Below are 24,805 nucleotides of genomic sequence, written 5' to 3'. Positions count from 1 at the left end.
GGAACTCCTCAAGCTTAGAAGTTTCTGCACCTCAAAGGAATTTCTCCAAAAGGTAAAGAGGCAGCCAACTCAATGGGAAAAAATTTTTGGAAACCATGTATCTGACAAAAGACTGATATCTTGCATATATAAAGAAATCCTACAACTCAATGACAACAGTACAGACAGCCCAATTATAAAATGGGCAAAAGATATGAAAAGACAGTTCTCTGAAGAGGAAATACAAATGGCCAAGAAACACATGAAAACATGTTCAGCTTCACTAGCTATTAGAGAGATGCAAATTAAGACCACAATGAGATACCATCTAACACCGGTTAGAATGGCTGCCATTAAACAAACAGGAAACTACAAATGCTGGAGGGGATGTGGAGAAATTGGAACTCTTATTCATTGTTGGTGGGACTGTATAATGGTTCAGCCACTCTGGAAGTCAGTCTGGCAGTTCCTTAGAAAACTAGATATAGAGTTACCATTCGATCCAGTGATTGCACTTCTCGGTGTATACCCGGAAGGTCGGAAAGCAGTGACACGAACAGATATCTGCACGCCAATGTTCATAGCAGCATTATTCACAATTGCCAAGAGATGGAAACAACCCAAATGTCCTTCAACAGATGAGTGGATAAATAAAATGTGGTATATACACACGATGGAATACTACGCGGCAGTAAGAAGGAAGGATCTCGTGAAACATATGACAACATGGATGAACCTTGAAGACATAATGCTGAGCGAAATAAGCCAGGCACAGAAAGAGAAATATTATATGCTACCACTAATGTGAACTTTGAAAAATGTAAAACAAATGGTTTATAATGTAGAATGTAGGGGAACTAGCAATAGAGAGCAATTAAGGAAGGGGGAACAATAATCCAAGAAGAACAGATAAGCTATTTAACGTTCTGGGGATGCCCAGGAATGACTACGGTCTGTTAATTTCTGATGGATATAGTAGGAACAAGTTCACAGAAATGTTGCTATATTAGGTAACTTTCTTGGGGTAAAGTAGGAACATGTTGGAAGTTAAGCAGTTATCTTAGGTTAGTTGTCTTTTTCTTACTCCCTTGTTATGGTCTCTTTGAAATGTTCTTTTATTGTATGTTTGTTTTCTTTTTAACTTTTTTTTCATACAGTTGATTTAAAAAAGAAGGGAAAGTTAAAAAAAAAAAACAAGAAAAACAAGGAAAAAAAAAAGATGTAGTGCCCCTTGAGGAGCCTGTGGAGAATGCAGGGGTATTCGCCTACCCCACCTCCATGGTTGCTAACATGACCACAGACATAGGGGACTGGTGGTTTGATGGGTTGAGCCCTCTACCACAATTTTTACCCTTGGGAAGACGGTTGCTGCAAAGGAGAGGCTAGGCCTCCCTATGGTTGTGCCTAAGAGCCTCCTCCCGAATGCCTCTTTGTTGCTCAGATGTGGCCCTCTCTCTCTACCTAAGTCAACTTGAAAGATGAAATCACTGCCCTCCCCTCTACGTGGGATCAGACACCCAGGGGAGTGAATCTCCCTGGCAACATGGAATATGACTCCCGGGGAGGAATGTAGACCCGGCATCGTGGGACGAAGAACATCTTCTTGACCAAAAGGGGGATGTGAAAGGAAATGAAATAAGCTTCAGTGGCAGAGAGATTCCAAAAGGAGCCGAGAGGTCACTCTGGTGGGTACTCTTACGCACACTTTAGACAACCCTTTTTAGGTTCTAAAGAATTGGGGTAGCTGGTGGTGGATACCTGAAACTATCAAACTACAACCCAGAACCCATGAATCTCGAAGACAGTTGTATAAAAATGTAGCTTATGAGGGGTGACAATGGGATTGGGAAAGCCATAAGGACCACACTCCACTTTGTCTAGTTTATGGATGGATGACTAGAAAAATAGGGGAAGGAAACAAACAGACAAAGGTACCCAGTGTTCTTTTTTACTTCAATTGCTCTTTTTCACTCTAATTATTATTCTTGTTATTTTTGTGTGTGTGCTAATGAAGGTGTCAGGGATTGATTTAGGTGATGAATGTACAACTATGTAATGGTACTGTAAACAATCAAAAGTATGATTTGTTTTGTATGACTGCGTGGTATGTGAATATATCTCAATAAAATGAAGATAAAAAAAAAAGATTAATGCAGAAAAATACAGTGATCATTTCAATAGATGCCAAGAAGGCATTAAATCCAAATTCCCCTTCCTGATTAAAAAAATGAAAATATTAGGAAGCTATGGATAGAAAAAACGTTTTAACTTGATAAGGAATCAATAGCAAACACCATATTTAATGAGAAAACAGTAGATACATTCCCTTTAGCAAGGAACAAGTTTGCAATGACCTGTGTTCACTATTTTATTTAAGAATTTCCATAGGTCTGGGCCAGTGCAATAAAAAAAAAAGTTTTTAAAAGGAAACATTAAGAGTTGCAAAAGATATGATATCCATGGATCTTTTAAGCAGACAAGGAACTGAAGAATAATTCAAAATGTGTTAGGAATTCAAGAAAGCGGCCAGATGCAAGGTAAAATTACAAAAATCAACAGCTTTCCTACAAACTGGCAAAAAGCATCAAGGAGCTACAAAAAGCAATAATTCTGGTTTTAGACCTTTATCTTTTAATCCTGGGGAAGGGCTTTGAAGAGAAACAAAAATCTGAAAAACCCTGGAATGCAATGGAATATCCCAAGGGGATTTGGCAAGGAGTACCTAGCAAAGTGCCAGGTACTTGGTAAATATTTGATGAATAAATGAATGCAATATGAACTTCCTGATTAACTCTGGTTTCCCTCATCTGACTCCTTTGGGAGGGAATTCTGTTTCTTGCCAGATGAAACTCTTCTCGAAGTATATTGCTCAATATCAGAAAGATCTCCTTTGCCTCTCAGCATCATGTTGCATCAGCCAAGAGTAATTCACTGCTATTCAAATAAGATGAAAATTAAATAGAGGACAATGAAAATGTCTACCATAATCAGATCATGGTAATAATCAGATCAATGGTAATATAAATATAACATAATTTTGAATATTTACTCTGGGCTGTTGACTTGGTAAAGCTGACTACAATTTGGCCTTGAAGTCACATGATATAGTAAAGTCACACTTTATGGTAAATCCTAAACTGAGTCAGGATTTTCTTTGCTGCAGTATATGTACTCTCTTTGCAGAATTGGGTCTGTTACCTCTTCCCATTAATCTGATCAGTTTTATAAAACACCTTTCCTATACAACCTTGTTGTTCTAGAAAGCATTTTTCCTTTCTTTTCTTTCACCTTTGACTTTCTGAATGTCAAAGGTACCCTGCACACCTCAGGATGCACCTATCCCTACTATCAGTACTTTCCAAAAATAGGCAAGAATCTTCTTGTAATCACCTAAAATATTTTGCTTATATCAGATCATATGTCATCTCACATGACATATCAGTCATGTGAATCAGCTATGAGAATAGCTTTTGGGCTCTACTATGCATTATCTCATTAAGTCATTAGAATCACTTTATGAAGTAGGTACTATTATTACCGCTACAGTATTTTACTGATGGGACAACAGAGGTTCACAGCAGATAAGTGACTTGCTCTGGATTGCACAGCCTGTAAGCGATTATCTTAGAACCCTCCTGGCTGACTCCAAAGGCTCCATTCTTTCTACTCAGCTGCACCTGCCTCAAATCTGCACCATTTCTCTAACTTAACCTCTCTAATGTACCCCTCAGCTTCTGACCACTGTGGATTCCCTTGCTTTGGAATCAGACGTAGCAAATAAACTTTGTTTATTCAATGGCTGGCAACCTTATTTCTCATGTTTAACAGATCCTCTTTACTCATTTACAGCAACGTCATATACCTATAGACCAAGTTTCCTGGATTCGTGACTAGACAAACAGCAAAACTTTCCCATCAGCCTCATGCTACTTTAAACACAAAGAAAGTTTAAAATGAAAGTGCTGTGTATTTATTTTAAATTAAGTAGCAAACATTTAAAAGCATATTCCTCTATGTGATACCAAAACTGGCTTATGTGAAATGCAAACATAATTCCTACAATTTATAATCTTGGGACACCACAAGGTGTCTAAAATTGTTACCCTTTCCACTCACATGAGGCATGGGTTAAAGCAAAGCCCAAGCGGGAAGGGGAGAAGGCAGTGGCTACCTTATTCTTCAGAACCAGTTTAAAGGTAGAGATGGGACCATTTTGCTCAAACCACAGCATCTGAGACACACTTAGAAATCTGCAGATGTGCACACTAGCAACAGATACAGCCCCAATTTTGGATCTCAATCAAAAAGTCTAAACAGTGTTTAGACTGTTATACTATATAAGATACTGACTGTCTAAATTACTCAAAAAGGAAATAAATGAAGTTCTGAGACATGCTACAACATGGGCGAACCTTGAAAACTATGCTACATGAAATAAGTCAGACACAAAAGGAAAAATATTGTATGACTCCACTTATGTGAAATATCTACAATAGGCAAATTCAGAGAGACAAAAAGTAGATTACCAGGGGCTGGGGGGGGTGGGGAGGAAGGGAGAGTTACTGCTCAGTGGGTGCAGAATTTCTGTTTTGGGGATGAAAAAGCTTTAGCAATGGATGATATTGTTAGCATAACGTTGTGGATGCAATTGATGCCACTGAGTCATACACTCAAAAATGGTTAAAATGGCAAATCTTATGATATATATATTACCACAATTTAAAAAAAAAAAAGCTTCAAGGAAACCTAAAATATTGTTCTAGGCCTAACAGTACCCCTGGAGAAGAGAATTTGGTTACACCAGGAAAGAGGTGAGTCAACTCAACTGCATCGTCCAGCAAAGAGGTACCAGTCTAACTGCTAACATCACCACCTCATAGCATCACTCTTCCATTTCCAAGTGTCTAAAAGCTGGCTGCCCATCTCTCTGGGAAGATGCTGCAATGAAGTTCAGGTAATCCCTCACCAGAATAGGGTTGAAAGGAGGGAAACTAGGAAAGAAGAGATCTAAAGACCCTGGGCTGTAAAAACCTCCTACCCTTCCACGGAGAGAAGCAATAAACAGCACAGTCCTTTCTTTGGTCAGGAAGGACGGAGGCAAGATCATGAAATGAAGATCCAACAAAGGTGAGTCTGGACAAACAACAGGGGTTTTTCCCTTCCTCAATGACTTGGGCCAGAAAGGAAAAGAATTTCTTAAGCCATGGACAAAAAGATAATTCAAAAACTTGACTGCTCATCAGGAAAAAAGGGTAAAGTTCATCCCGAGCCAATATTTACACATATTTGATCAGAACAGATTAAAAACTACCCGAAGGGCATTGTATCTTTTACTCGCTAAATTATGGCTTAGCCCTCTTTATTGATTTAGTTTTCAAGCAAGGACAAGACACCATCCACCCAACAGATGTACGAGTGAGAGCCCCATTTTTTATTGGAAACACAATCGGGGTTAGTCAAGGGTTGGTGAGTCTAGCTTTTCCTTTTTAATCAGTATCAACCATTATTAACCAAATTAGGAAGAGAGAGGGAGAACTTTTTCTCCCTAATTTGGTCAAAGAGCCACCAAGGGAGGAGGCCTACACTCAAAGGATCAGCAAATGACCCTTCTGGAGAAGAAATGCTGCATCCTCCCAAGGCTAACATACACATTTACACATATACTCTTACATACACAAATGACAGACTATACACGGTTTGTACTTTTCTTTTTCCACTTAATATATCTTGCCATCGTTGCATATCAATATATATAGAGCTGCCTTATTCTTTTTAAATTTAAAAATAAATGACCATGGTTTATGTAACTAACTTCCTATTGATGGATATTTAGGCTATTTCCTATTTTTGCTATTAAATACACACACATCACTTAATGCATGTTCACTTATTTAGCCAACAAATATTTGTGTACCCACCTCATCCCAGGCTCTGCTCCTACACTGAAACTGCAGTAATCAGCAAGCCAGGTAACAGCCCTGGCCCGCAAGGAGTTTGCAGCACAGTGTAGGAGACAAACCGTAAACAAAATACACAAGTGGGGTGGTAAGTGCTGTGAATCAAAATAAAGCAGAGTAAAGGGGATGGAGAATACCTGAGTCGGGAGGGGGCTACTACTAGTTTATACTAGGTGGTTTGGGGAGGCCTGTCTGAGGAGGTGACATTTAGAGGCCCAAATCAAACAAGTGAACAAGCTCTGATGCGATCCCGGGAAGGAGCCTTCCGGGCAGAGGCCAGAGCGGGTGTAAAAGGCCTGAGGCAAGGGAGTGAGCAAGAGAGAAAGAAGCAGAGGGGTAGCCTGTGGCCAGACCATGCACACCTTGCAGAACGTGGAGGATGTGAAGGGGACTTCAATAGACACTGGATGGTTTTAAGCAAAGGCAAAACAAAGACATGATGTAACATGGTTTTTAATCATCCAGCTAGTTGCTGTGTGATAACTGACTAAAGGCTGGAAGGTTGGAAGCAGGAAGACTAGTTAGGAATTTACTAAAAGAATCCAGGCAGAAGATAAGAGTGACTGGGCCAGGACAGTATCAGGGGAGATGGTAAGAAGTGATAAGATTCTGGAGATATTTCAAAGGAAGAGCCAAAAGGATCTGTTGATGGACTGGGGGTGGGATGAGAAAGAGAGAACGGCCAAAGATAATTTCAGGGTTCCTTGGCCTGAGCAAGTGGAAGAATGGAGGTGCCAGTTTCTGGCACATAAAAGACTGTAGGAGGTTTCCCCATCTACCAGGTGAGGAATAAGAGCAGTTTAGATAGGCCAGCTTGAGAAGCCAGTTAGAAATGTAAGCTCAGACACCAAGTAGGTGGTAAATAGGAATGTGAAATGCAGGAGAGACGTCTGGCCTGAGTCATCAGAGCAGAGAGGCTATTTACAGCCATGGGACTGCACGCAATTCCTTGGGGCACCATGTAGATGAGGAGATGATATGTCTTGACTAAGCCTGCAGCATTCCAAAATTTAGAGGTAAGGAGATGAGGAAGAACCAGCAAAGGAGACCAAGAGGGAACAGCCAGTGAGGTAGAAGGTGAACCCAAAGCAAGAGGCATCCCAGAAGCCAGGTCAAGGAAAGAGATCAGAAAACAGAAATGACCGTTAAGTTTGAGCAGTGCAGAGATCTTTAGTGATGTTAACAAAAGGTGGAGATGAAAGCCTTCCCCCTCATGTGCTAGTTTATCTGTAGGACAGATAAAAACAGAAAAGGAATTGTTGAATTAAAGGAAATAATACATTTGTAATTTTGATAGATGTTGCCAAATTCCCTCTGTCAGGGTTTGTACTATCAGTCATACGTGAGACCTAAACCTGCGGGGCAAAGGCAGAGTGAGAAAAGCTGAAGACACGCTTGTTTGCCGGTGACTAAAACCCTCTGGGTGAACCAGAGAATTCTTCTAAGGCAACTGATTTCAACCCTGATTGCACATTAGAATTATGTGGGGAATTTTTTTTTCAATTCTGGTAACATACAGAACATATAATTTGCCATTTTAACCATTTTTACATGTAGATTCCAGTGGCATTAATTACATTTTACACCGTTGTGCTACTATCACCACCATCCATTACCAAAGCTTAAGGTGCCAAAAGCAAGGAGAAGCACTTGGAAAGATGAGCTTGAAGCTGAACACAAAGGCTTGGGAATCCTGAGTCCCGATACCGTAGTGAAGTCCATTCAGATACCAGACAGAAGGAACTAGCGAAGGCCACAAGCCTCAGAGGACTTCTCCTAATGAGGAAGGCTGGTACACTGTGGAGACAGTGAAAGGAACCAGGAAAGAGGAAGAGGTCCAGGGAAAAAAAAACTGAAACACAGGCTAATATACAATAGAGACTGGTTTCATTCACCCTTAGAAAACTGCTTGGTACAAGAAATGCCACAAACTCAGCACAGTGTCTGCATATAAGTGCTCAAAAAAGGGAGGGGGGGGAGTAGTATTGGGAAAGGATGCAAGGATGCTGTATTAGTTTCCCAGCTGCCAAAACAAATACTATACAATGGGTTAGCTAAACAATGGAATTTACTGACCCCTGGTTTTGAGGCTAGGACTCAAGTGCTAGACACTTGAAGTGTCAGCAAGACAATGCTTTCTCCCTGATGATGGTGGAGTTCTGGGGCTGGCTGCTGGTGATCCCCAGTCCTTGGCTTTTCTGTCACATGGCAATGTACAAGGTGGCTTCTTCTCCTTTCTCTTCCAGGTTCTGTTGACTTTCAGCTTTTGGCTGCTCTCTGTGGCCTCTCTTCCGGTCCAACTTTCACCCTACTTATAAAGAACTCCTGTCATCTGGCTTAAAGCCCAACCTGATTCAGTCCAGCCACATCTTAACTGATGAGGAGATTTTATTTACAGCGGGTCCACACCCACCAGAATGCAGACCAAGACCAAGAACATGTCCAAACTGGGGTACATGATTCAATCCACCACAGATGTCAGTTTTGTAGCAGTGATGATTAAGAGAGTGGACTCTATAGCCGGACAGCCCAAATTCAAACCACATCCTCCCCTATCTTCTAGCTCTGAGACTCCGAGCTTATTATTTCACATCTCTAAGCCAACATTTCCTCACCTGAAAGGAGAATTAGATCATAACCCTATGAGATCATAGGGTGGTATGCTGAGATAACCCCGTAAAGCTCCCAAAGTAAGTGCTCCATAAAAGTCAGCAATTACTATTACAAACACACTATGCTATTATCTCTGGATGAAGGTGAAGATAACTGAGGAAGTATATGCTGAACCCCCTTCATGCAAGAAAGATGAGAGCAAAGGTAAAAGAGAATGGAAGCAACAGTTAGGGAAATGAAAAGCAATCCCAAGTATATATTAAACACGAAAGGCTGGGCACAGGGGAGACCACATTAAGCTTTTCTAGAAACAGGGAATGTCAGAGAGGGCTGTCATTGGCAATGGGGGGAATAGTCTAGACAAGCCCCATGGTCAACCCAGACTGAGAAGCAAGCCCTGGGGACTTCAACCCACGTAGAAGTGCCCCAGGCTGGACCTGGAACACCAAGATGGAAAAGTGGTTTCAAAAGGACCTGGAAACCAGTGCCTCCAAAGGACATACCCAGGACTGGCTTCAAAGGCATGCAATCTGTGCAGCCACACAGGGCCCCGTGCTCTTAAAGGCCCCACAACAGGTTTAATGCCCTGCTGTTGCCATCTGGAAATTCTTATTAATTTTTTTAATGTGGTAACATATATATAAGGTAAATATTTATAAAATACATATGTATGATATTGCATTTTAACTCATTTTAAGTGCACAATATAATGGTATTAATTACATTCACAATGTTGTGCTACCATCACCATTACCCATTACCAAAATGTTCTATCACTGCAAACAGAACACTGAGCCTATTAAGCAATAATTCCCCATTACCCCTTCCCCCAACCCCTGGTAACCCCTAATCTACCTTCTGTCTCTATAAAGTTGCTTATTCTGGATATTTTATGTAAGCAAAATCATATAATATTTCGTGTCTGGCTTATGTCACTCAATATAATGTCTTCAAGGTTCATCCATGTTGCAGCATGTATCATTCTTTTTACAGCTGAATAATATTCCATTGAATGTATATACCACATTTTGTTTATTCATTCATCTGTTGATAGGCACTTGGGTTGTTTCTACCTTTTGGTTATTGAGAATAATGCTGCTATGAACATTGGTATACAAGTACCTGTTTGAATTCTTTTGTGTTTACTCCCACAAGTGGAATTGCTGAATCATATGGTAATTTTATGTTTAATTTTTTTCTCAGTAAATTTTTAACTAGGGGAAGAGCATTTTAATTTTCCCCTGGACCCTACAAATTATGCAGCCAATCCTGGATGCACTAATAAAGAACATTCCTTGTTTTAATGTATACATAATAAAATCTAAGGACAGAGAAGGATTAAAGAATTTCTCGTTATCATCAATCTTGGAAACAACTATTCAAATTCCCACTGAAACAGTCAATTTCCCAAAACCGACCATTAAATTAAAAGACAAAATGCAGTTGTTATCTATAATAGGTAACCCAAAGCCTCCTTTAAACATGCTTCGCCCTAGAATTTCTTTAACTCAAAAATTTGCTCTAGGAAATGACAGTCTGTGTTGTATAAATGTTATCATAATAGATCTTTTTTTAATCATACTGATTCCTCTCATGGCATTCTGTATATCATATTAAATTGCAATTATTCACTTGTATCTCCTCTGTCTCCCCTCCTGGACCCTGAGTGACTAGAAAATAAGTCCATCTTGTTCATCTATGTATCTCCCATGCCTTGCACATGACAGACCTATATAAATAAATCTTTGAGGAATGAACAAAAGGTCCAAGTGCCTTTGATAATTGCTATGTAACTCACAAAATAAACAAGATTTGCTTGAACGGATGGCACAGAGAAAGGCTGCTATATTGCATTTTTGCAGCACAGATGCTGATGCTAGCAGGATCCAGCCCAGTTCCTTAGAATACACCTCTGCCCTAATTAAACAGCCCTAAAGAAAGGCAGGCTTCCATTTTGGCAAACAAACAACAAATAAAAACAGCTATTTCACACCATTTTTCCCTAATTACAGTAACATATCGTTTACCTGGAACATCTGAGATCTGCCCTACCCCAGGCTAATGTCATTTCCAGAATTCAGGTATCTTAATATTCAAAGAGCATAACAGCTAACACAGTGCCTCATTCGGAAAAGGCACTCAGACACTTGCAGAATAAATTCATTTTAGCACTTCAAGTATGTTCATAATATGGGTATCAATTTTGATAAGAAATAAATTAGTTTTAAAAGCATATGCCAGTGGAAACCCAAATTCCCATCAACTGACGAACAGATAAACAAAATGTAATATATCTATATAACAGAATAGTATTCAGCCATTAAAAAGAAATGAAATACTGATACATGCTACTACATGGATGAACTTTGAAAACATTATGCTAAATGAAACAAGCCAGATTCAAAAGACCACATACTGTATCATTCCGTTTATACGAAATGTCCAAAATAGGTAAATCCATAAAGACAGAAAGATCAGTTGCTGGAGGCAGGAAAAATGGAGAATGACCGCTAATGGGTCCAGTTTATTTTTGGAATGATAAAAATGTTCCGAAATTTCAGTGTGATGCTTGCGCAACCTCACGAATATGCTTAAAACCACTTAATTACGTACTTTTAAAGGGTGCATTTTGTGATATGTGAATCACATCTCAAAAATAAAAAAAAAAAGCATATATGCCTTAGAAAACCTACCTTAAATTTTCATCTGCTTCTCCCCAAATTCCAGTTTTATTCATGCCATCATCATTCAGCCAGTCACCAAAGCCAGTGACTCAAGAGACTGATTCCCAGTAGCGATTTTCTACCGTTTACCCAGCACACCCCACCGCTTCTTCCGGGACCCTTTCAGGCCCCTCCCCCCCCCAGTTGATTGGCTCAGGGTGAACTCGTGGGCTAAGTTGGACCAACCGCAGTACCTTGCTCCCGTGGCGCAGGTGATTGGTGGAAAGATGGGCATGTGCTCCAAGCCAGGTCTCCCAGAGAATTTTCCTTGGGAAGAGAGATTGGTTCCCTCCCTGGAGGCAGAACTGTGAAAAGTGAGTGAGGATTGCAAGCAAAGGCTTCACGTTTCTCCTCTGATGAATGAAGCTGGCCTGAGAGAACGCGGGTGACGCTCAGTAGCATTCAGGCTCCTGGGGCCAAATCACCCCTAAGGAGCGGTTCACCCTTCCGCTTAAGTTAGCTCCAGTGGTGTAAACAAAACTCCTGACCCAGGCACTGCCTGAATCCAGGGAGTCAAAGCCTCCTGGGGCTGCCTCTCCCAGTGCCCTGCTGTCACAGCCTTCTCCCCGGACTCCCTGCCTCCAGGTGCTATCCACCTTTAGTGGGTACAGGGTTTCTTTTGGGGTGACCCAGCCTGCAGGCGTTGGTAAACACAAATCCCGCCCCTCTCCTGCTAAAAACACTGGATTAGCCTCCCATGCCCCGGGGGTAAGGCCTTTACTCTTGGCCACAACAGACCACCATCTGCTCACCACCTACCTCTCCAGCCTCCTCACTCACCACCCCCTTCACAGGGCGCACTTGCACCGCCTCCTGACACTTCCTAGCATTTCTCCCCGAACTGCTCTTCCTTCTTCTGTCCAATCACAAAACACCCACTTCTTCATTCTCCAGCTCGACCATCGCCTTTGGAAAAGCCACCATCCTCCTCAGCAGGGTTCCTCCTACTTTCTTCCCCCGTATTTAATTTTCATAGTAACTGTAGCAGATGCTGCCGGTGCCCCACCCACATCCCCTCCACCTGACACTTCAGGGCACCCCGGCCTGGCTGTCCCCTGCCAGCACCTGCATTTCTTGGTCTGGCGGCTCCCCCTCGCTGCAGAACCTGCTCTGCCCGCCCATGGGGTAGGCTTAAGGACTTAGGAATGAATGCTCCAACCCATCCACCCCAAGCAGCCCTCAACCAAAGACCACAGAGAAGCGCTGTGCGGTGAGCGTAGCTCCCTCGCGGGGTGGGGTAAGCGCACTGCGAGTTCTATGCCCGCCCCCAGGGTTCACGCTCCAGCTACCCTCAGTAGAAACTGGCTGCCTTCCCTTCCCTGTCTCACTTCCCTTCTTCTCTAAGGCCGTTTCCTTCACCTCTCAAATACGCACTTGCATCCCTTCTCAGGGTCTGCTTCGAAGGCAACAATGCCACCTAACATTTGCATGGCACTTACTGTGTGTCAGACACTAATCTAAACATTCTTTTAATCTTCAGAACAGCCCTGTAAGATAATCCAATTTTAGATAGGGGAAATCAGAGGCATGACAAGGTTAAGAAACTTGTCCGCAGCTGCAGGGCTCGTAAATACATTTAGCATTTTTCACATTCTATTGCAACTATCTGTTTGTGTCTCCCTTCTTCACTGGACCATGAAAGTCTCAAGGGAGAGACCTTTTTTTATTTTTCTCTATGTCTCCAGCATCTAGCACAGAGCTTGACATGTAGCAGATGCGCAACAGATAAGGGTTTTGAAAAGCGCCTGAACTCCACTACCCAATCATCCTGGGTGCTTTTCCGGCCTCTGTGCCCTTTCTCAAGCAGGAGTCCTGAAACGCCTTTTCTGCATGTCCCTCCTGCCTCCCTTCTCCGCCCCATGACAATAATTCCTAATTTCTGTGCTGGCAGCCAGAATGAGGAACTCTGTTGAGATAGGGCTGACATGAGACAGAATATAACCCCTCTAATATATGGTGAAGAAACCCCATTGCTCACAATGAATTAGTGCACCTTTGTCAAGCTGTTATTTAAGTACCTACGTTACTTTGAGAGGCTTGTGTTTATCATGGAATGTCTAGCTTTTTCCCAGAAACATCCACTAATGCTCCATTCTCCCCTATCCTAAATGCCTTCCCTCAACCCTGTTTCCCCCCTAAGCTACCACCTTTCTTACTAATACACTGCTACAAACTCCTGCCCTCCATTTTATTGAAGGTATCCTCTTGTTGATGCCTTAGTTTGGACACTCTTGTGGCCTTAGAACTGTAAACTTGTAACCTAATAAATCCCCTTTATAAAAGCCAATCCATTTCTGGTATTCTGCACCTCCGTGAAAAATACTAGATAAAGGCCAGAGGGTCACCCAGAACACCAGTTCCAGCAATGCAGCAGCTGGACAGGGTCTGCTGGATCTGCAGGGACCATGCACTTGGTGAGGCCGGGAGTCTGCATTCTGGGGCGAGTGAGCGGGCCTGCTGAATGTCCCACAGCCATGCTGTGGTGTGGAGAAGCCGTGGGTTGGCATTTGGAGTTGGACTAGTTCTTTTTTAAAAGCCCAAAAGCGGCTGCAAAATACAGCGGCAGGGACTGCATATGGAAGCGCAGCAGGAACAGCGTCTCCACAACCTGTGGGTATGCCTCAGTATCTGGCGTGGACAACAGCCTTTCGTGCACCCGCTGCTAATTGTCTTGGAGCAAGGCAGGCAGAGGTTAGCCAAAAGGGGAGAGAAACCACGCCCCTTGCAGCCATTTTCCCTGCGGGCTGGCAACACTCCTGCCCAGCACTAGTGCTACAGCCCAAAGCTGCGCCAGGAAACCCAGTACGATGGGAAGTGTTTCCAGCAACACACGTACATGCCACAGTGTCTGGTGTGGACAGTGGCCTTTCACACACCTGTAGCTGGTTGTCATGGAGCTGGGGCGGGGGGGCGGAGTGGTGTGAAATGGGGGAGATTGGCACGCCCCATTCAGCCATCCTTTCAGCAGGCTGGGAATGCCCCTACACAGCCCAGCAGCCCAGAACTTCCCTTGAGGGACGGCGCACACTTGTGATGTAGCACAGCCTTCCCTCAGCAGAGGCCCTAGAAGGGCATGGCTTGGAAGAGGGACCCACTCGGAAATCCCAGGGACCATAAGCCAATACCAAGGATTTGGGGTCAGCAGCAGAAACAATCTGTGGCAAGACCAAACTGAAGGTTTAGACTGTTGGAACAGCCTTAAATCTCCAGGAACACTGGGAGGTTTGGTTGTTAAAGCTGCCCCCGCTCCCTAACTGCTCAGACACACCCCCCACGTTTAGGGTGGCAGCACCAACTACACACGCAAAACTGGTGCACCAATTGGACCCCACAAGAATCAAACCCCCACACACCACAAAGACAAAGTTGGGGAGAACTGGCTTGAGGGGAATAGGTGGCTCGCAGACACCACCTGCTGGTTAGTTAGAGAAAGTGTACACCACCAAGCTGTAGATCTGACAAATTAGAGAGAAGTCTCTGAATTAGCATACATATCCTAAAAGAGCCCTACCAAGTTAAGCAAATGCCAAGAGGCCAAAAACAACAGAAAACTTTAAAGCATATGAAAACACCAGATGATATGGATAACCCAGACCCAAACACCCAAATCAAAATACCAGAGGAGATGCAGTACTTGGAGCAATTAATCAAAGAACTAAAGACAAACAACAAGACCATGGCACAGGATATAAAGGACATAAAGAAGAGCATAGCACAGGATATAAAAGACTAGAAGAGCATAAAGAAGAAATTGCAGGAGTAAATAAAAAAATAGATGATCTTATGGAAATAAAAGAAACTGCTGACCAAATTAAAAAGATTGTGGATACTCATAGTACAAGACTAGAGGAATCTTAACAACGAATCAGTGACCTGGAGTACGACAAAATGGAAAATGAAAGAACAAAAGAGAAAATGGGGAAAAAACTGAAAAAATCGTAATGGACCTCAGGGATATGATAGATAAAATAAAACGTCCAAGTACAAGACTCATCAGTATCCCAGAAGGGGAAGAGAAGGGTAAAGGTCTAGAAAAAGTTTTCAAAGAAATTGTTGGGGAAAATTTCCCAAACCTTCTACACAACATAAATACACAAAGCATAGATGTCCAGCAAACTCCAAATAGAATAAATCCAAATAAACCCACTCTGAGACATATTCTGATCAGACTGTCAAATATTGAAGAGAAGGAGCAAGTTCTGAAAGCAGCAAGAGAGAAGCAATTCACCACATACAAAGGAAAAAACATAAGACTAAGTAGTGACTACTCTGCAGCCACCATGGAGGCAAGAAGGCAGTGGCATGACATATTTAAAATTCTGAGAGAGAAAAATTTCCAACCAAGAATTCTTTATCTAGCAAAGCTCTCCTTCAAATTTGAAGGGGAGCTTAAATTTTTCACAGACAAACAAATGCTAAGAGATTTTGCTAATAAAACACCTGCCCTACTTGAGATACTAAAGGGAGCACTACCAACAGAGAAACAAAGAAAGGAAAGAGAGATACAGAGAAAGGTTCCATAATATTAGACGAAGATGCATTTTTAAGCCATATAGTGACCACTGAATATAAGTCTGGCTTTATTATCATCATAGTCATCATAAGACACAACCCTGTATTAAATTATTTTTAATTCCATATTTCAGAGAGGAATAAACAGACATTGCAGAATGGTGACATTATGAAGGAGAAAACATACTTGGTATCACATCCTATTCCATGCTACCATTTCTTTCACTCTATTGCAAATGGATAACTCAGGTTTATGGTATGGCATTCTTTCTGAAACACCAGAAGTCAGAAGATGAAGATACTTGCCTCACTCTTCTGACTCACTGATTGTAAATGTGGTCATCTCACTTAACTTGTAAGATGACTCTTAGTTTCCTAATTGATAAAACAGGAATTAGAGTAAGAATAATTAAAAACTATTAAATTTAAGTCTGAAAATATAGACTTCTTTTGAAAGTCCAAAGGAATACTCTTACACTTTTTGAGACCATTGAAAAATGTGTATTCTCAATTATGTTTTATTGGTGTAGATGAGATGCCATTGTTTGGAGAGAGGCATGGGCTATATAGAGCAAAGGCATATAGAGAACAGTGTTGGTAAAAATGTCTATTTATGTATAGAGAGACATCTGTTATTGTAGTCATTGAACCACTAAATTTAAGTGGCAATTATTAACTTCTATTTCATACACTGAAACACAAGAATATTAATTGTGGACCCAAGATTTGCTGTTTATTGCATAGTTAATGGAAAATACTGAACGATTTTAGCTTCTGAGTTCAGATAGAGGGTTTGGCAAAAAAAAAAAAAAAAAAAAAATCTATTTACTCTCTTATCCCTAAGCTTGTATAGTTTACAGTGAGAAGTCCTATAAACAAAACAAAATTACCTCAATACATTTAGTTCCTTGGTTTAGATAAAAATAATTTGAATAGCAAGGGTTATGTGTAGGCATGTTTGTAAATATACAAAGGAGGAAGAAGGGGAAGTATTGATCTATATTCAGATTTATTCTGCAACCTATGTATGGTGAGAATAGTGCAACAATATCCTCATCTGTAAAATTTATAACATGGCCACTATTTTGTGATATCAAATAAGCTGATTATAAATATACTATTCTGAAACTTAAAAAAAAAATAGAGGGGCATATAGGGAAAAACATACCAATTGCAAACTAATTACAGTTAATAGTATTTTAACATTCTTTCATCAACAGTAACAAATATACTATACCAATACTATGAGTCAACAATGGAGGAGGGGTGGCTAGGGGTATGGGAGGATTTGAGTTTCCTTTTTTTTGTCTGTATTTCTTTTCTGAAGTAATGAAAATGTTCTAAAAACTGAAAAAAAGAATTAATTGTGGTGATGGATGCACAGCTGTATGATGGTACCGGGGGCAATTGATTGATTGTACACGTTGGATCTTTGGATAATTCTTTGGTATGTGAACAATTGCAATAAATAAAAAAAAATTTTAATTTTAAAAAAAAAAAAAAAAAAAAAGGAGAGAGGGAGGAGTGAAGATGGCGCCCGGATTTCAGATTTGAGCAGTGCGATGGAGGGGGCGCCATTCCTCGGAGCAGGGAACCAAGGGGCAGCAGGGCCAGGTGCAGTGGAGAGGGGGGCGCTGGCAATCATGAGTTCAGTTTGGGACCTGTTCAATCTGAGGTTTTTGTGGGACAAAATTAAAATGTCCAGGAAGTAATTTAATATCCATATCTAAAGCTCAGGAGAGAAAGACAGTGATGCTTAACAGAGATTGAGGAAAGAGCAAAATATGATTGGCCATTAAGCCCCAGGATAAGGTGACCCAGGGAAAATGTATAAACCGAAGAACAGAGGGCCTCGGGAGATCCGAAAGAAACAGACGTATTTAAGGGATAGACAGAAGGAACCTACACCAGAGTCTCTGCCAGCCATCTAGCTGTGCACCCTCAGATCCATTCTCCACCTTTTTCTGCCCTGCCTTTTATCACAGGGAACTACATTTCCCAGGCTCACCTGCCTCCTGCCTGGGCAGGTTTGGCCAGTAGAAGATGTTGATGGAAGCTCAGCGAGCAGGATGAAGAGAACAGTGAGGGTATCTCTTCCCTTATCCCCAGCTCCTTCTCTCTAGTGCAGACACTGTCCCTCCCTCCATGGTCCCAGCTCTTGTTGGGCAGTGCCCCTGGGTTCTGCTAACATCATCTCCTCCCACTGAGCCTCCAGCTTCTTCCTGTCACTAATCGCTGGCTCGCCTCATGGTCCCCAGCTTGGCTTTACAAGTTTTCTGTCATCTGTGTAGTTAATTCTCAAAATTATGGTCTATTGGCTTGTTAAAGTACCTAGAGTGGTTTTTGTTTCTTGATTGGACCCCAACTGATGTAGAGATTGAGAAAGAATAGACAAAAATATAGAAACATGGAGAGTACAACATCAAGGAATAATAGCAATGACAACCATCTCACTTTTATTAAAGACTCACTGGGTGTCAGGCACCACTGTAAGTGTGAATTCACTGGGTCTTCACATCGACCCCATTTGTAGGTATTACTATCATCTCTTTCACAGATTAGGAAACTGAGGAATAGAGAGGTTAAATAATTTGTTGTTACTAAGATTCTAAGTAGTAGAGCTGGGTTTCAAATCTAGACAATCTAGCTCCAGAAGGCACCCTCTAAAACAGGAAACCAAGGGAAGAGTGTTTCAAGCAGGCAGGTTCCTGACAGGATAAATGCTCCCTACTAAGAGGTCAGGTAAGGTAGGAACCATGAGGCGCCCACTGAATTCAGCAGCAAGGAAGTCACTGGAGACCTTGAGCAGTAAAGGCAGAAATCAGAGAGCAGTAGGCTGAGGAGTAAGCCAGAGGTTACAAGGGAGAAACAAGAGCAGCTGACCTTTCTTTCAAAAAGTTTGGCTACGAAGTCACAATATAGAGCATGAGATGGAGGGAGAGAGAGCATCACAGCAGAGTTTTCTTTACTCATTTTGTTTTAAACTTTAAACATAACTTAGGAATGTTTAAATAGTGATGGAAACGAGCTAGTTGAGAGAAAGTCTGAAGAACAGGAGTGAAAAGGGTGACACATGGGGCAGGGTCTCCAGGAGCAGCCCTATAATCTCTTCTACTCCATCGGGGGCAGGGAAGAAAGAACAGCTACGGATTCAGATGTTTTGTAGTTTAGAGAAAGGATGCTCTTTTCTGATGGCTCCTGTCTTCTCTAAGGTAGGTGGTGAGCCCCTCAGGAGAACAAGAGGGTGGAGGACAGGGGTAGAAAGGATGGGCACTGGGGGAAAGCTTCAGATTGGCCACTGTGGGGCCTGGGAGCCAACCAAGAAGGAAGGGAGTACCCAGTGCCACTGAGGCCCCATTGTGGTTGAAGCCAGTGAATTTAGAATGGCAGCAATTCTCAAGATGGTGAGATTTCCCCCAGTGCCTCCTCCATACCCTGGAGTAGGCAAAAGACAGGAACAAATGGAACGATCCAGGTTGTGGGTAAAAGGAGAGCAAGAGAACTGAGCAGTGGCAGGAGAGATTGATGAGATGGGCCATGGAAGCTCAGCTGGGTAAAGAGGGAGATGAAAACAGGAGGCAGATTTAAACAGGGGTCAGAGAACAAGCAGAGGGGGACTGGGTGACTGAGAAACCAGAGAGAAAGGAGGGTAAGGCAGGAGGAGACATGTCTGATGGCATTATTTCAGAGCTGGAGCAGTTCTACATACTAGTTCTAGTACCACAATGCCAGGGTCTAGTCATGGGAGACAATGGCTATAGTGTTTAAAAAAAAAAAAAAAAAAAAATTAAAGATGAAGATGACTGGAGATAAGAAGGTCAAGAAACATTGTTTTGGAGCATTAGACAGATTAGCTACATAGATGGTTAAGTCCCCAGAAATGAAGGCATGATTTGAGAAGACAGAAAGTTGGGGTAGAAAGATTTTAATGAATGTAAGTAAGAAGCAAGAAAGTTAATAAATGACAGGGAAGAAAAAGGTAGTGGAAGGTCTGTAGCGGGCACTGGTTGTTTTTGCATGGCCAACAGTGACCCCCCCACCTTCTGGTAACAACCTCTGATTTTGCTTTGGCAACCCCCTTCTGCCCCCCCTCCCAGGCAGTAGGGGAAAATATTAGTGATAGTCTAGGTCCTAATCCAGGGGGTGAGACATGAGTATTTATTTCATTGTTCTTTAAACTGTACAGATACATTTTATTTTTTCAACTATGCAGACACATTATATATACTTTGTATATACAGTTCACATTAAAAAAAAAAACACCTCCTTTCTCACTCAGGTGAGCCCTGGACAATCAGAGTCACAAGGATTGATTTAGGCGCCTGACCCAATTTAGGGCTTTTGCCGGAACTATCAGGAAAGAGGTGCTCTCTTTCTACTCGAGTTGAGAGGCTTGTTTGTAGACCATATCCCTTTGCTAGTTTGAGAATAAAGCTAACACAGAAGAAATCAGAGCCAAGAGATGGATAGTGACAGATTCCCAAAAGCATCTGAATACCAAGGTCCAGCCATTCCTGAAACCAAAATACCTGGGCCTTTTCAACAACATAAGCAGGTAGATTTTTTTTTTTTCTACAGAAAGTTTGAATTCAGTTTATGTCCTTTTAACTAAAAATGATTCTGAATGAGTCAGTGGAAGAGTCCAAATGCTTTCAATTCAGTAGCCTGTGTGCTCTGAGGGCAGAAGTCAAATCATGCCCTCCCTCTGCTCAAGACCCTGCCATGGCTCCCATGTCATTGGAAGGTAAGGCCCCACAGAATGTGGCCCCCTCCCTTCCCTGCCCTCAGCCCTATGACTCTCCCTCAGGCCTCAGCCTTGGCTTTCCCTCTGCCTGGAACATGCTTCTCCAGACTTCTACCTGCTAACTCCCCAGCCTCCTTTAAGTCTCTGCTCAAATCACAACTTCTCAAAGATGCCTTCTTGCAACCCCTCCCCACAGCCAGTGGTCCTGAACCCCCCAATCCTGCCCTATTTTTTCTCTTTTCCACAACATTTATTACATTACATAGTATATCCTCACCAAAAGGCACCCAATGAATGCAGCAGTCTTTGGCTGTCTTGGTCATTGCTATATCTCAAGTTCCTAGAACAACACGTGGCTCATAGCAGGCACTCAATCATTTGCTGAATAAACAATGGAAGTGGCATGAGTCTCAAAGGAGCAGAGCTTGGCTTGCACAAGGCAGTGGAGAAGAGGACAACACTGACCGGGCCTCCTGACCCTGATGTAAGTGGAGTATAGGAGGTAAAGACACCTCCATTTTGAAGGCTACAGGGAAACAGTGCTTTAAAAGGACAGGACATAAACGACAGCATTCAGTGAAGAGGCTGAGGATGTGGGGAGGGTGTTAACCCCAGAATGGGGCTTGAGAAGATTTGGTGTTAAGTTTTGCAGGAGGAGAAGGCTGAGTCAGGAAAGAAGCAGTGCGGAGCATTTTGCAGAGGAAAGTAAAAAAAAAAAACAGAGAGATGGGCCTGTGGCTTGCTTACATTTCAGGTGAATATAGTGATACGAAGCTTGGAAAGTTTAGCTGGCATCAAAACAATTAGTCTTAGCAACCCTTGACAGATAGAAATGATTTCATCCCATCATCCCATGGCTTGGAAGCTTTGAGAAGTCAGATAGAGGGTCTGTCACATTTGTCTTTCTGTGCTACCCGAGCACCCAGAGGACATTAAAAAGCATCAGCTGGGCCAAGACAGAAGGGCCCCTTGTTCATAGCAGCATTATAGGTCCAGAGAAAGCAATTCCCTTCAGCATGATAACCCTGCACTATGAGGACCACCAGGAGTCAAACCCTCATTCACGTTGCCCATAACTGACTTCGAGTCTCGGCCATCTGGGATCACAACCCCAATTTCCAAAAAAGGCAAGACAACAGGCTTCTTTTTCAAAGATAAGCCATAGTACTCGACTTTCCTCCTTGCCCTCCAACGACCCCCTTCCAGCGTCAGGTAAGAGAATGCCGAGAATGCCCGAGCCAAGGGAAGGCTCCTGCTGGTCCTCACCCACCTCTGTGGCTTGTGAGCTTCTCAGGCGCTCCCTGGACAGAAATTGCTCTAGAGTCCCGAGAACATATGTGTACGCCAAGATGCAAGGGAAATGTTACTCCCAATCAGAGAAAGAAATTACCTCGCTTAGCCTCTAAGGAAAAGTAGCCTACTATAAATCGGGCCCTTGGGAACGGTGTCATTTAGACGCATCCCATACCTGATAGAATACTCATTATATATTCAATAATTAATAACGTCTTCCAGACCGTCTCTCTCACAGAACTGACCCTGTGACGAAAGCCAGCAATAATTCAGACCTGGCCCTGACTTCCTGCCCACCAACTCTGTCAGTGGCACAAGGCATTTGTCTTGCCTGTGCTTATTAGTAAAATGCCCAAACTGCTGAGTCGGGCATCCAAGAGCAGAACCTGAGGCAAATATTTAAAATAGCTATCTGAGGTAGTCAGCCCCCAAGATGGCCCCCATGACCCCTGCCTCCTCCCACAGTGTTCCTGAGGTGGTCTGTGTGACCACTGGAATTCGGCACGGGTATGCCACTTCCGAGGTTATGGTCCTACAAGACTGTGGCTTCTGTCTTGGCTCTTTTGCTCTCTTGGACTGCCTGCTCTGGAGGAGCAGGTTGCCAGGTCACGCAGCCCTATGGAGAGGCCCGTGTGGTGGGGAGGCAGGCGGCCACAGCCTGGAAGCACGGGCCTCCCCAACCCAGCCTTCACTTGACCACCCCTGGCCCATAGCAGCCCAGATGCAGCCTCACAAAAGACTCTGGGTTGGACCCACCCAGCCAAGCTGCCCCGTTTCCTGACCCACAAAAACCGTTTCAGCTGATAAAGTTTTGGGGTAATTTGTTACATAGCAATAGATAATTAATTCACTGTTCGACCCAGAACTGAGAAGGACATTAGGAGGGATAACCTTAGCTCCTATCCTATGTTCGTTTAGAACAATTTCTCTGTCCCTAAGAAAACAACAAATTATTCATTCAGAGATTCAACAATTACTGATTGAATGTCAAATGTGGACAAGGTATTTCCAAGTGACATAAGCCTTCCCATAGTTTATAATCTTCTACAACATAAAGAGAAATAATCTGAGTCACGTGCACACCCACGTGTGCACATCCGTGCCTCCTGTTGCTCAATCCATTGGTTTTGTTAGCTTTCAAGTTTTCTTGCTCCTAATGCTCTCCCCCACTGGCCCGCACTCCTCACTCTTTGCTCTCACAACCCGCCCCCCTCCTCAGGAAGGTCCATCAAGCTCCAACTCCCTAGCTATTCTGAGTTCTCACTGCACATCTCACTGTAAGTCCAGTAAGTTCCATTCTCCCATACTCAACTTCACTGTACCACATGCCTTCCAGCTGAAATGGCCGGGGTGGGGGGTGGGGGTGTCAGATGCTGCCCCTTACCCCTGTCTAGGCTCTGCTGTATCTCAAAACAGCAGGAGGGTAGTACTGCCTTTAGGAAATCAGGAGCTTCCCTTGGCATAAAGAAGAGCAAAGGACCAGCTTTCTTGCCATCAACCACAAAACCAGCGTCTGCCAAACCTAAACAGAGTGGGAGGCCGTCGGAGGTGAATGGAGCCCCAGACAGAAACCACAGCCGCCGGCTGGGGTCTGAGTCAGGTGACTCCTCCAGGCTCATAGTAAACCTAAACAAAGCGCACTCCCCACAGGACGGACTAGGTGGAAGAAGATAACTCTGCAGACCAAGGCTACCCAGTCGTACCACGGAAAACCATGAACTCCTGCTTTGCGGTCCCAGGAAACTGGAGCAGCTTCAAGTTACTCGGCAGTCCAGTCTTCAGGGATGCGCCTGGCGGACACCAGCCCAGGACAAAGGCCCGGAGCACTGCACACGCACCCCCTCCCCCTACACGCAGGCGGGACCCCTCCCCACCAACTGTCACCGGCGCACGCGACCCGTCACAGCCAGGGAAGCCGGTCCCCTCTGACCACTCGGCTCCCTCTGCGGCTGCGTCCCGCGGGGGCCGCAAAGAGAAGACGCCTTTGCCCTGGGCTCAGGGGGAGAGGGCACGGCCGCCCCCCGGGAGGGGGTTACAGGGTGGGCGCGGCCCCGAGTCTCCAGCCAGGGTGGCTCCAGATCCATCATGCCCCCCGGGAGCGAAATGAGCCTCCCGGTCCCCAGCGCCGCGCACCCTACCTTGTCGCCGAAGCTGCGGGCCATCAGCAGGTCCGGGCTGGGCGTGCTGTCGCCGCCCACGGCCTCCTCGCTGCTGGAGCCGGCCAGCGGGTGCGGCATGTCGCGCAGGGAGTGGGGCCCCGTGGACGGCAGGGCCCTGGGGGGTCCGCCCGACATGGCGCGCACGGCTCGGGACGCGCCGCCGCCGCTTCCTCCTGCTGCTCGCCGCGGCGAGCTCCGCCAGCGCCCGGGGCCGAGGCCCCGCTCAGCAGCCGATCGGTCGGAGGCCTGGCACCGACCGGACTGGGGGCCGCCGCCGCCGCCTTGCCGCTGCTGGGGCTGGGCTGGACTGGGCTGGGCTGGCTGTTCTCCGCCGCGCGCCCCCACTCTGTGCCCGAGCCCGCCGCGGGTCCGCTCGCACCTTAGACCCGGCACCCAGCCCGTACGGCCACGCCGCTCACCCCGCTCAGGGCCCCGCCCCCGCCCGGGAGGGGGCGGGAAAAGCGAGAGTCCGGGGGGCGGGGAAAGGGCGGGGAGGCGGGAGGCTTCGCCCGCGTCCACAGCCCGGCAGGAAGTGCACGGGAGCCCTCCGCCGCGGTCCTCGGGGTGTCCGGCCTTGTGGAGGCTGCGCGGAGCCCCCAGAGCAAAAGCGTCACGGAAATCAGAAGTGGGAAAAGGCGTTGGAGGATCCATTTCCATTCCATCCGCACTGACCGCTGCGCCCACCGTCAGCCACGCCTGGGGAGGGGGCTTTGGGGCACACAGGGGAGTCAGGATCTTCTGGCTTCTAAGACACAGGCAGAAATAACCCCAAAGAGGAGGAATTACAATGCATATCATAAGAATGGCATAAAGGGCTACGAGGCT

The 24,805-nt window shown here is 44.3% G+C and overlaps 1 protein-coding gene across 2 annotated transcripts in view; it reads right to left on the bottom strand.

Moving 5' to 3' along the window:
• Positions 1–24,394, bottom strand: part of SNX30 (sorting nexin family member 30) — a 145,329-nt gene extending 120,935 nt beyond the window's left edge. The window contains exon 1 of one of the 2 annotated variants that reach the window (XM_037797929.1): positions 23,960–24,394. In XM_037797929.1, the coding sequence (XP_037653857.1) occupies positions 23,960–24,115 (156 nt within the window). In that variant the 5' untranslated portion in view covers positions 24,116–24,394. The remainder of the gene's footprint in view (positions 1–23,959) is intronic. The other variant, XM_037797928.1, reaches the window with a different exon arrangement.
• Positions 24,395–24,805: the final 411 nt, after the last annotated feature.

This window comes from Choloepus didactylus, chromosome 10 (genome assembly GCF_015220235.1).
Source record: "Choloepus didactylus isolate mChoDid1 chromosome 10, mChoDid1.pri, whole genome shotgun sequence".
Taxonomy (NCBI): domain Eukaryota; kingdom Metazoa; phylum Chordata; class Mammalia; order Pilosa; family Megalonychidae; genus Choloepus; species Choloepus didactylus.
The sequence above is the reverse complement of the archived record's forward strand: the minus strand, read 5'-3'. Positions and strand labels throughout refer to the sequence as shown.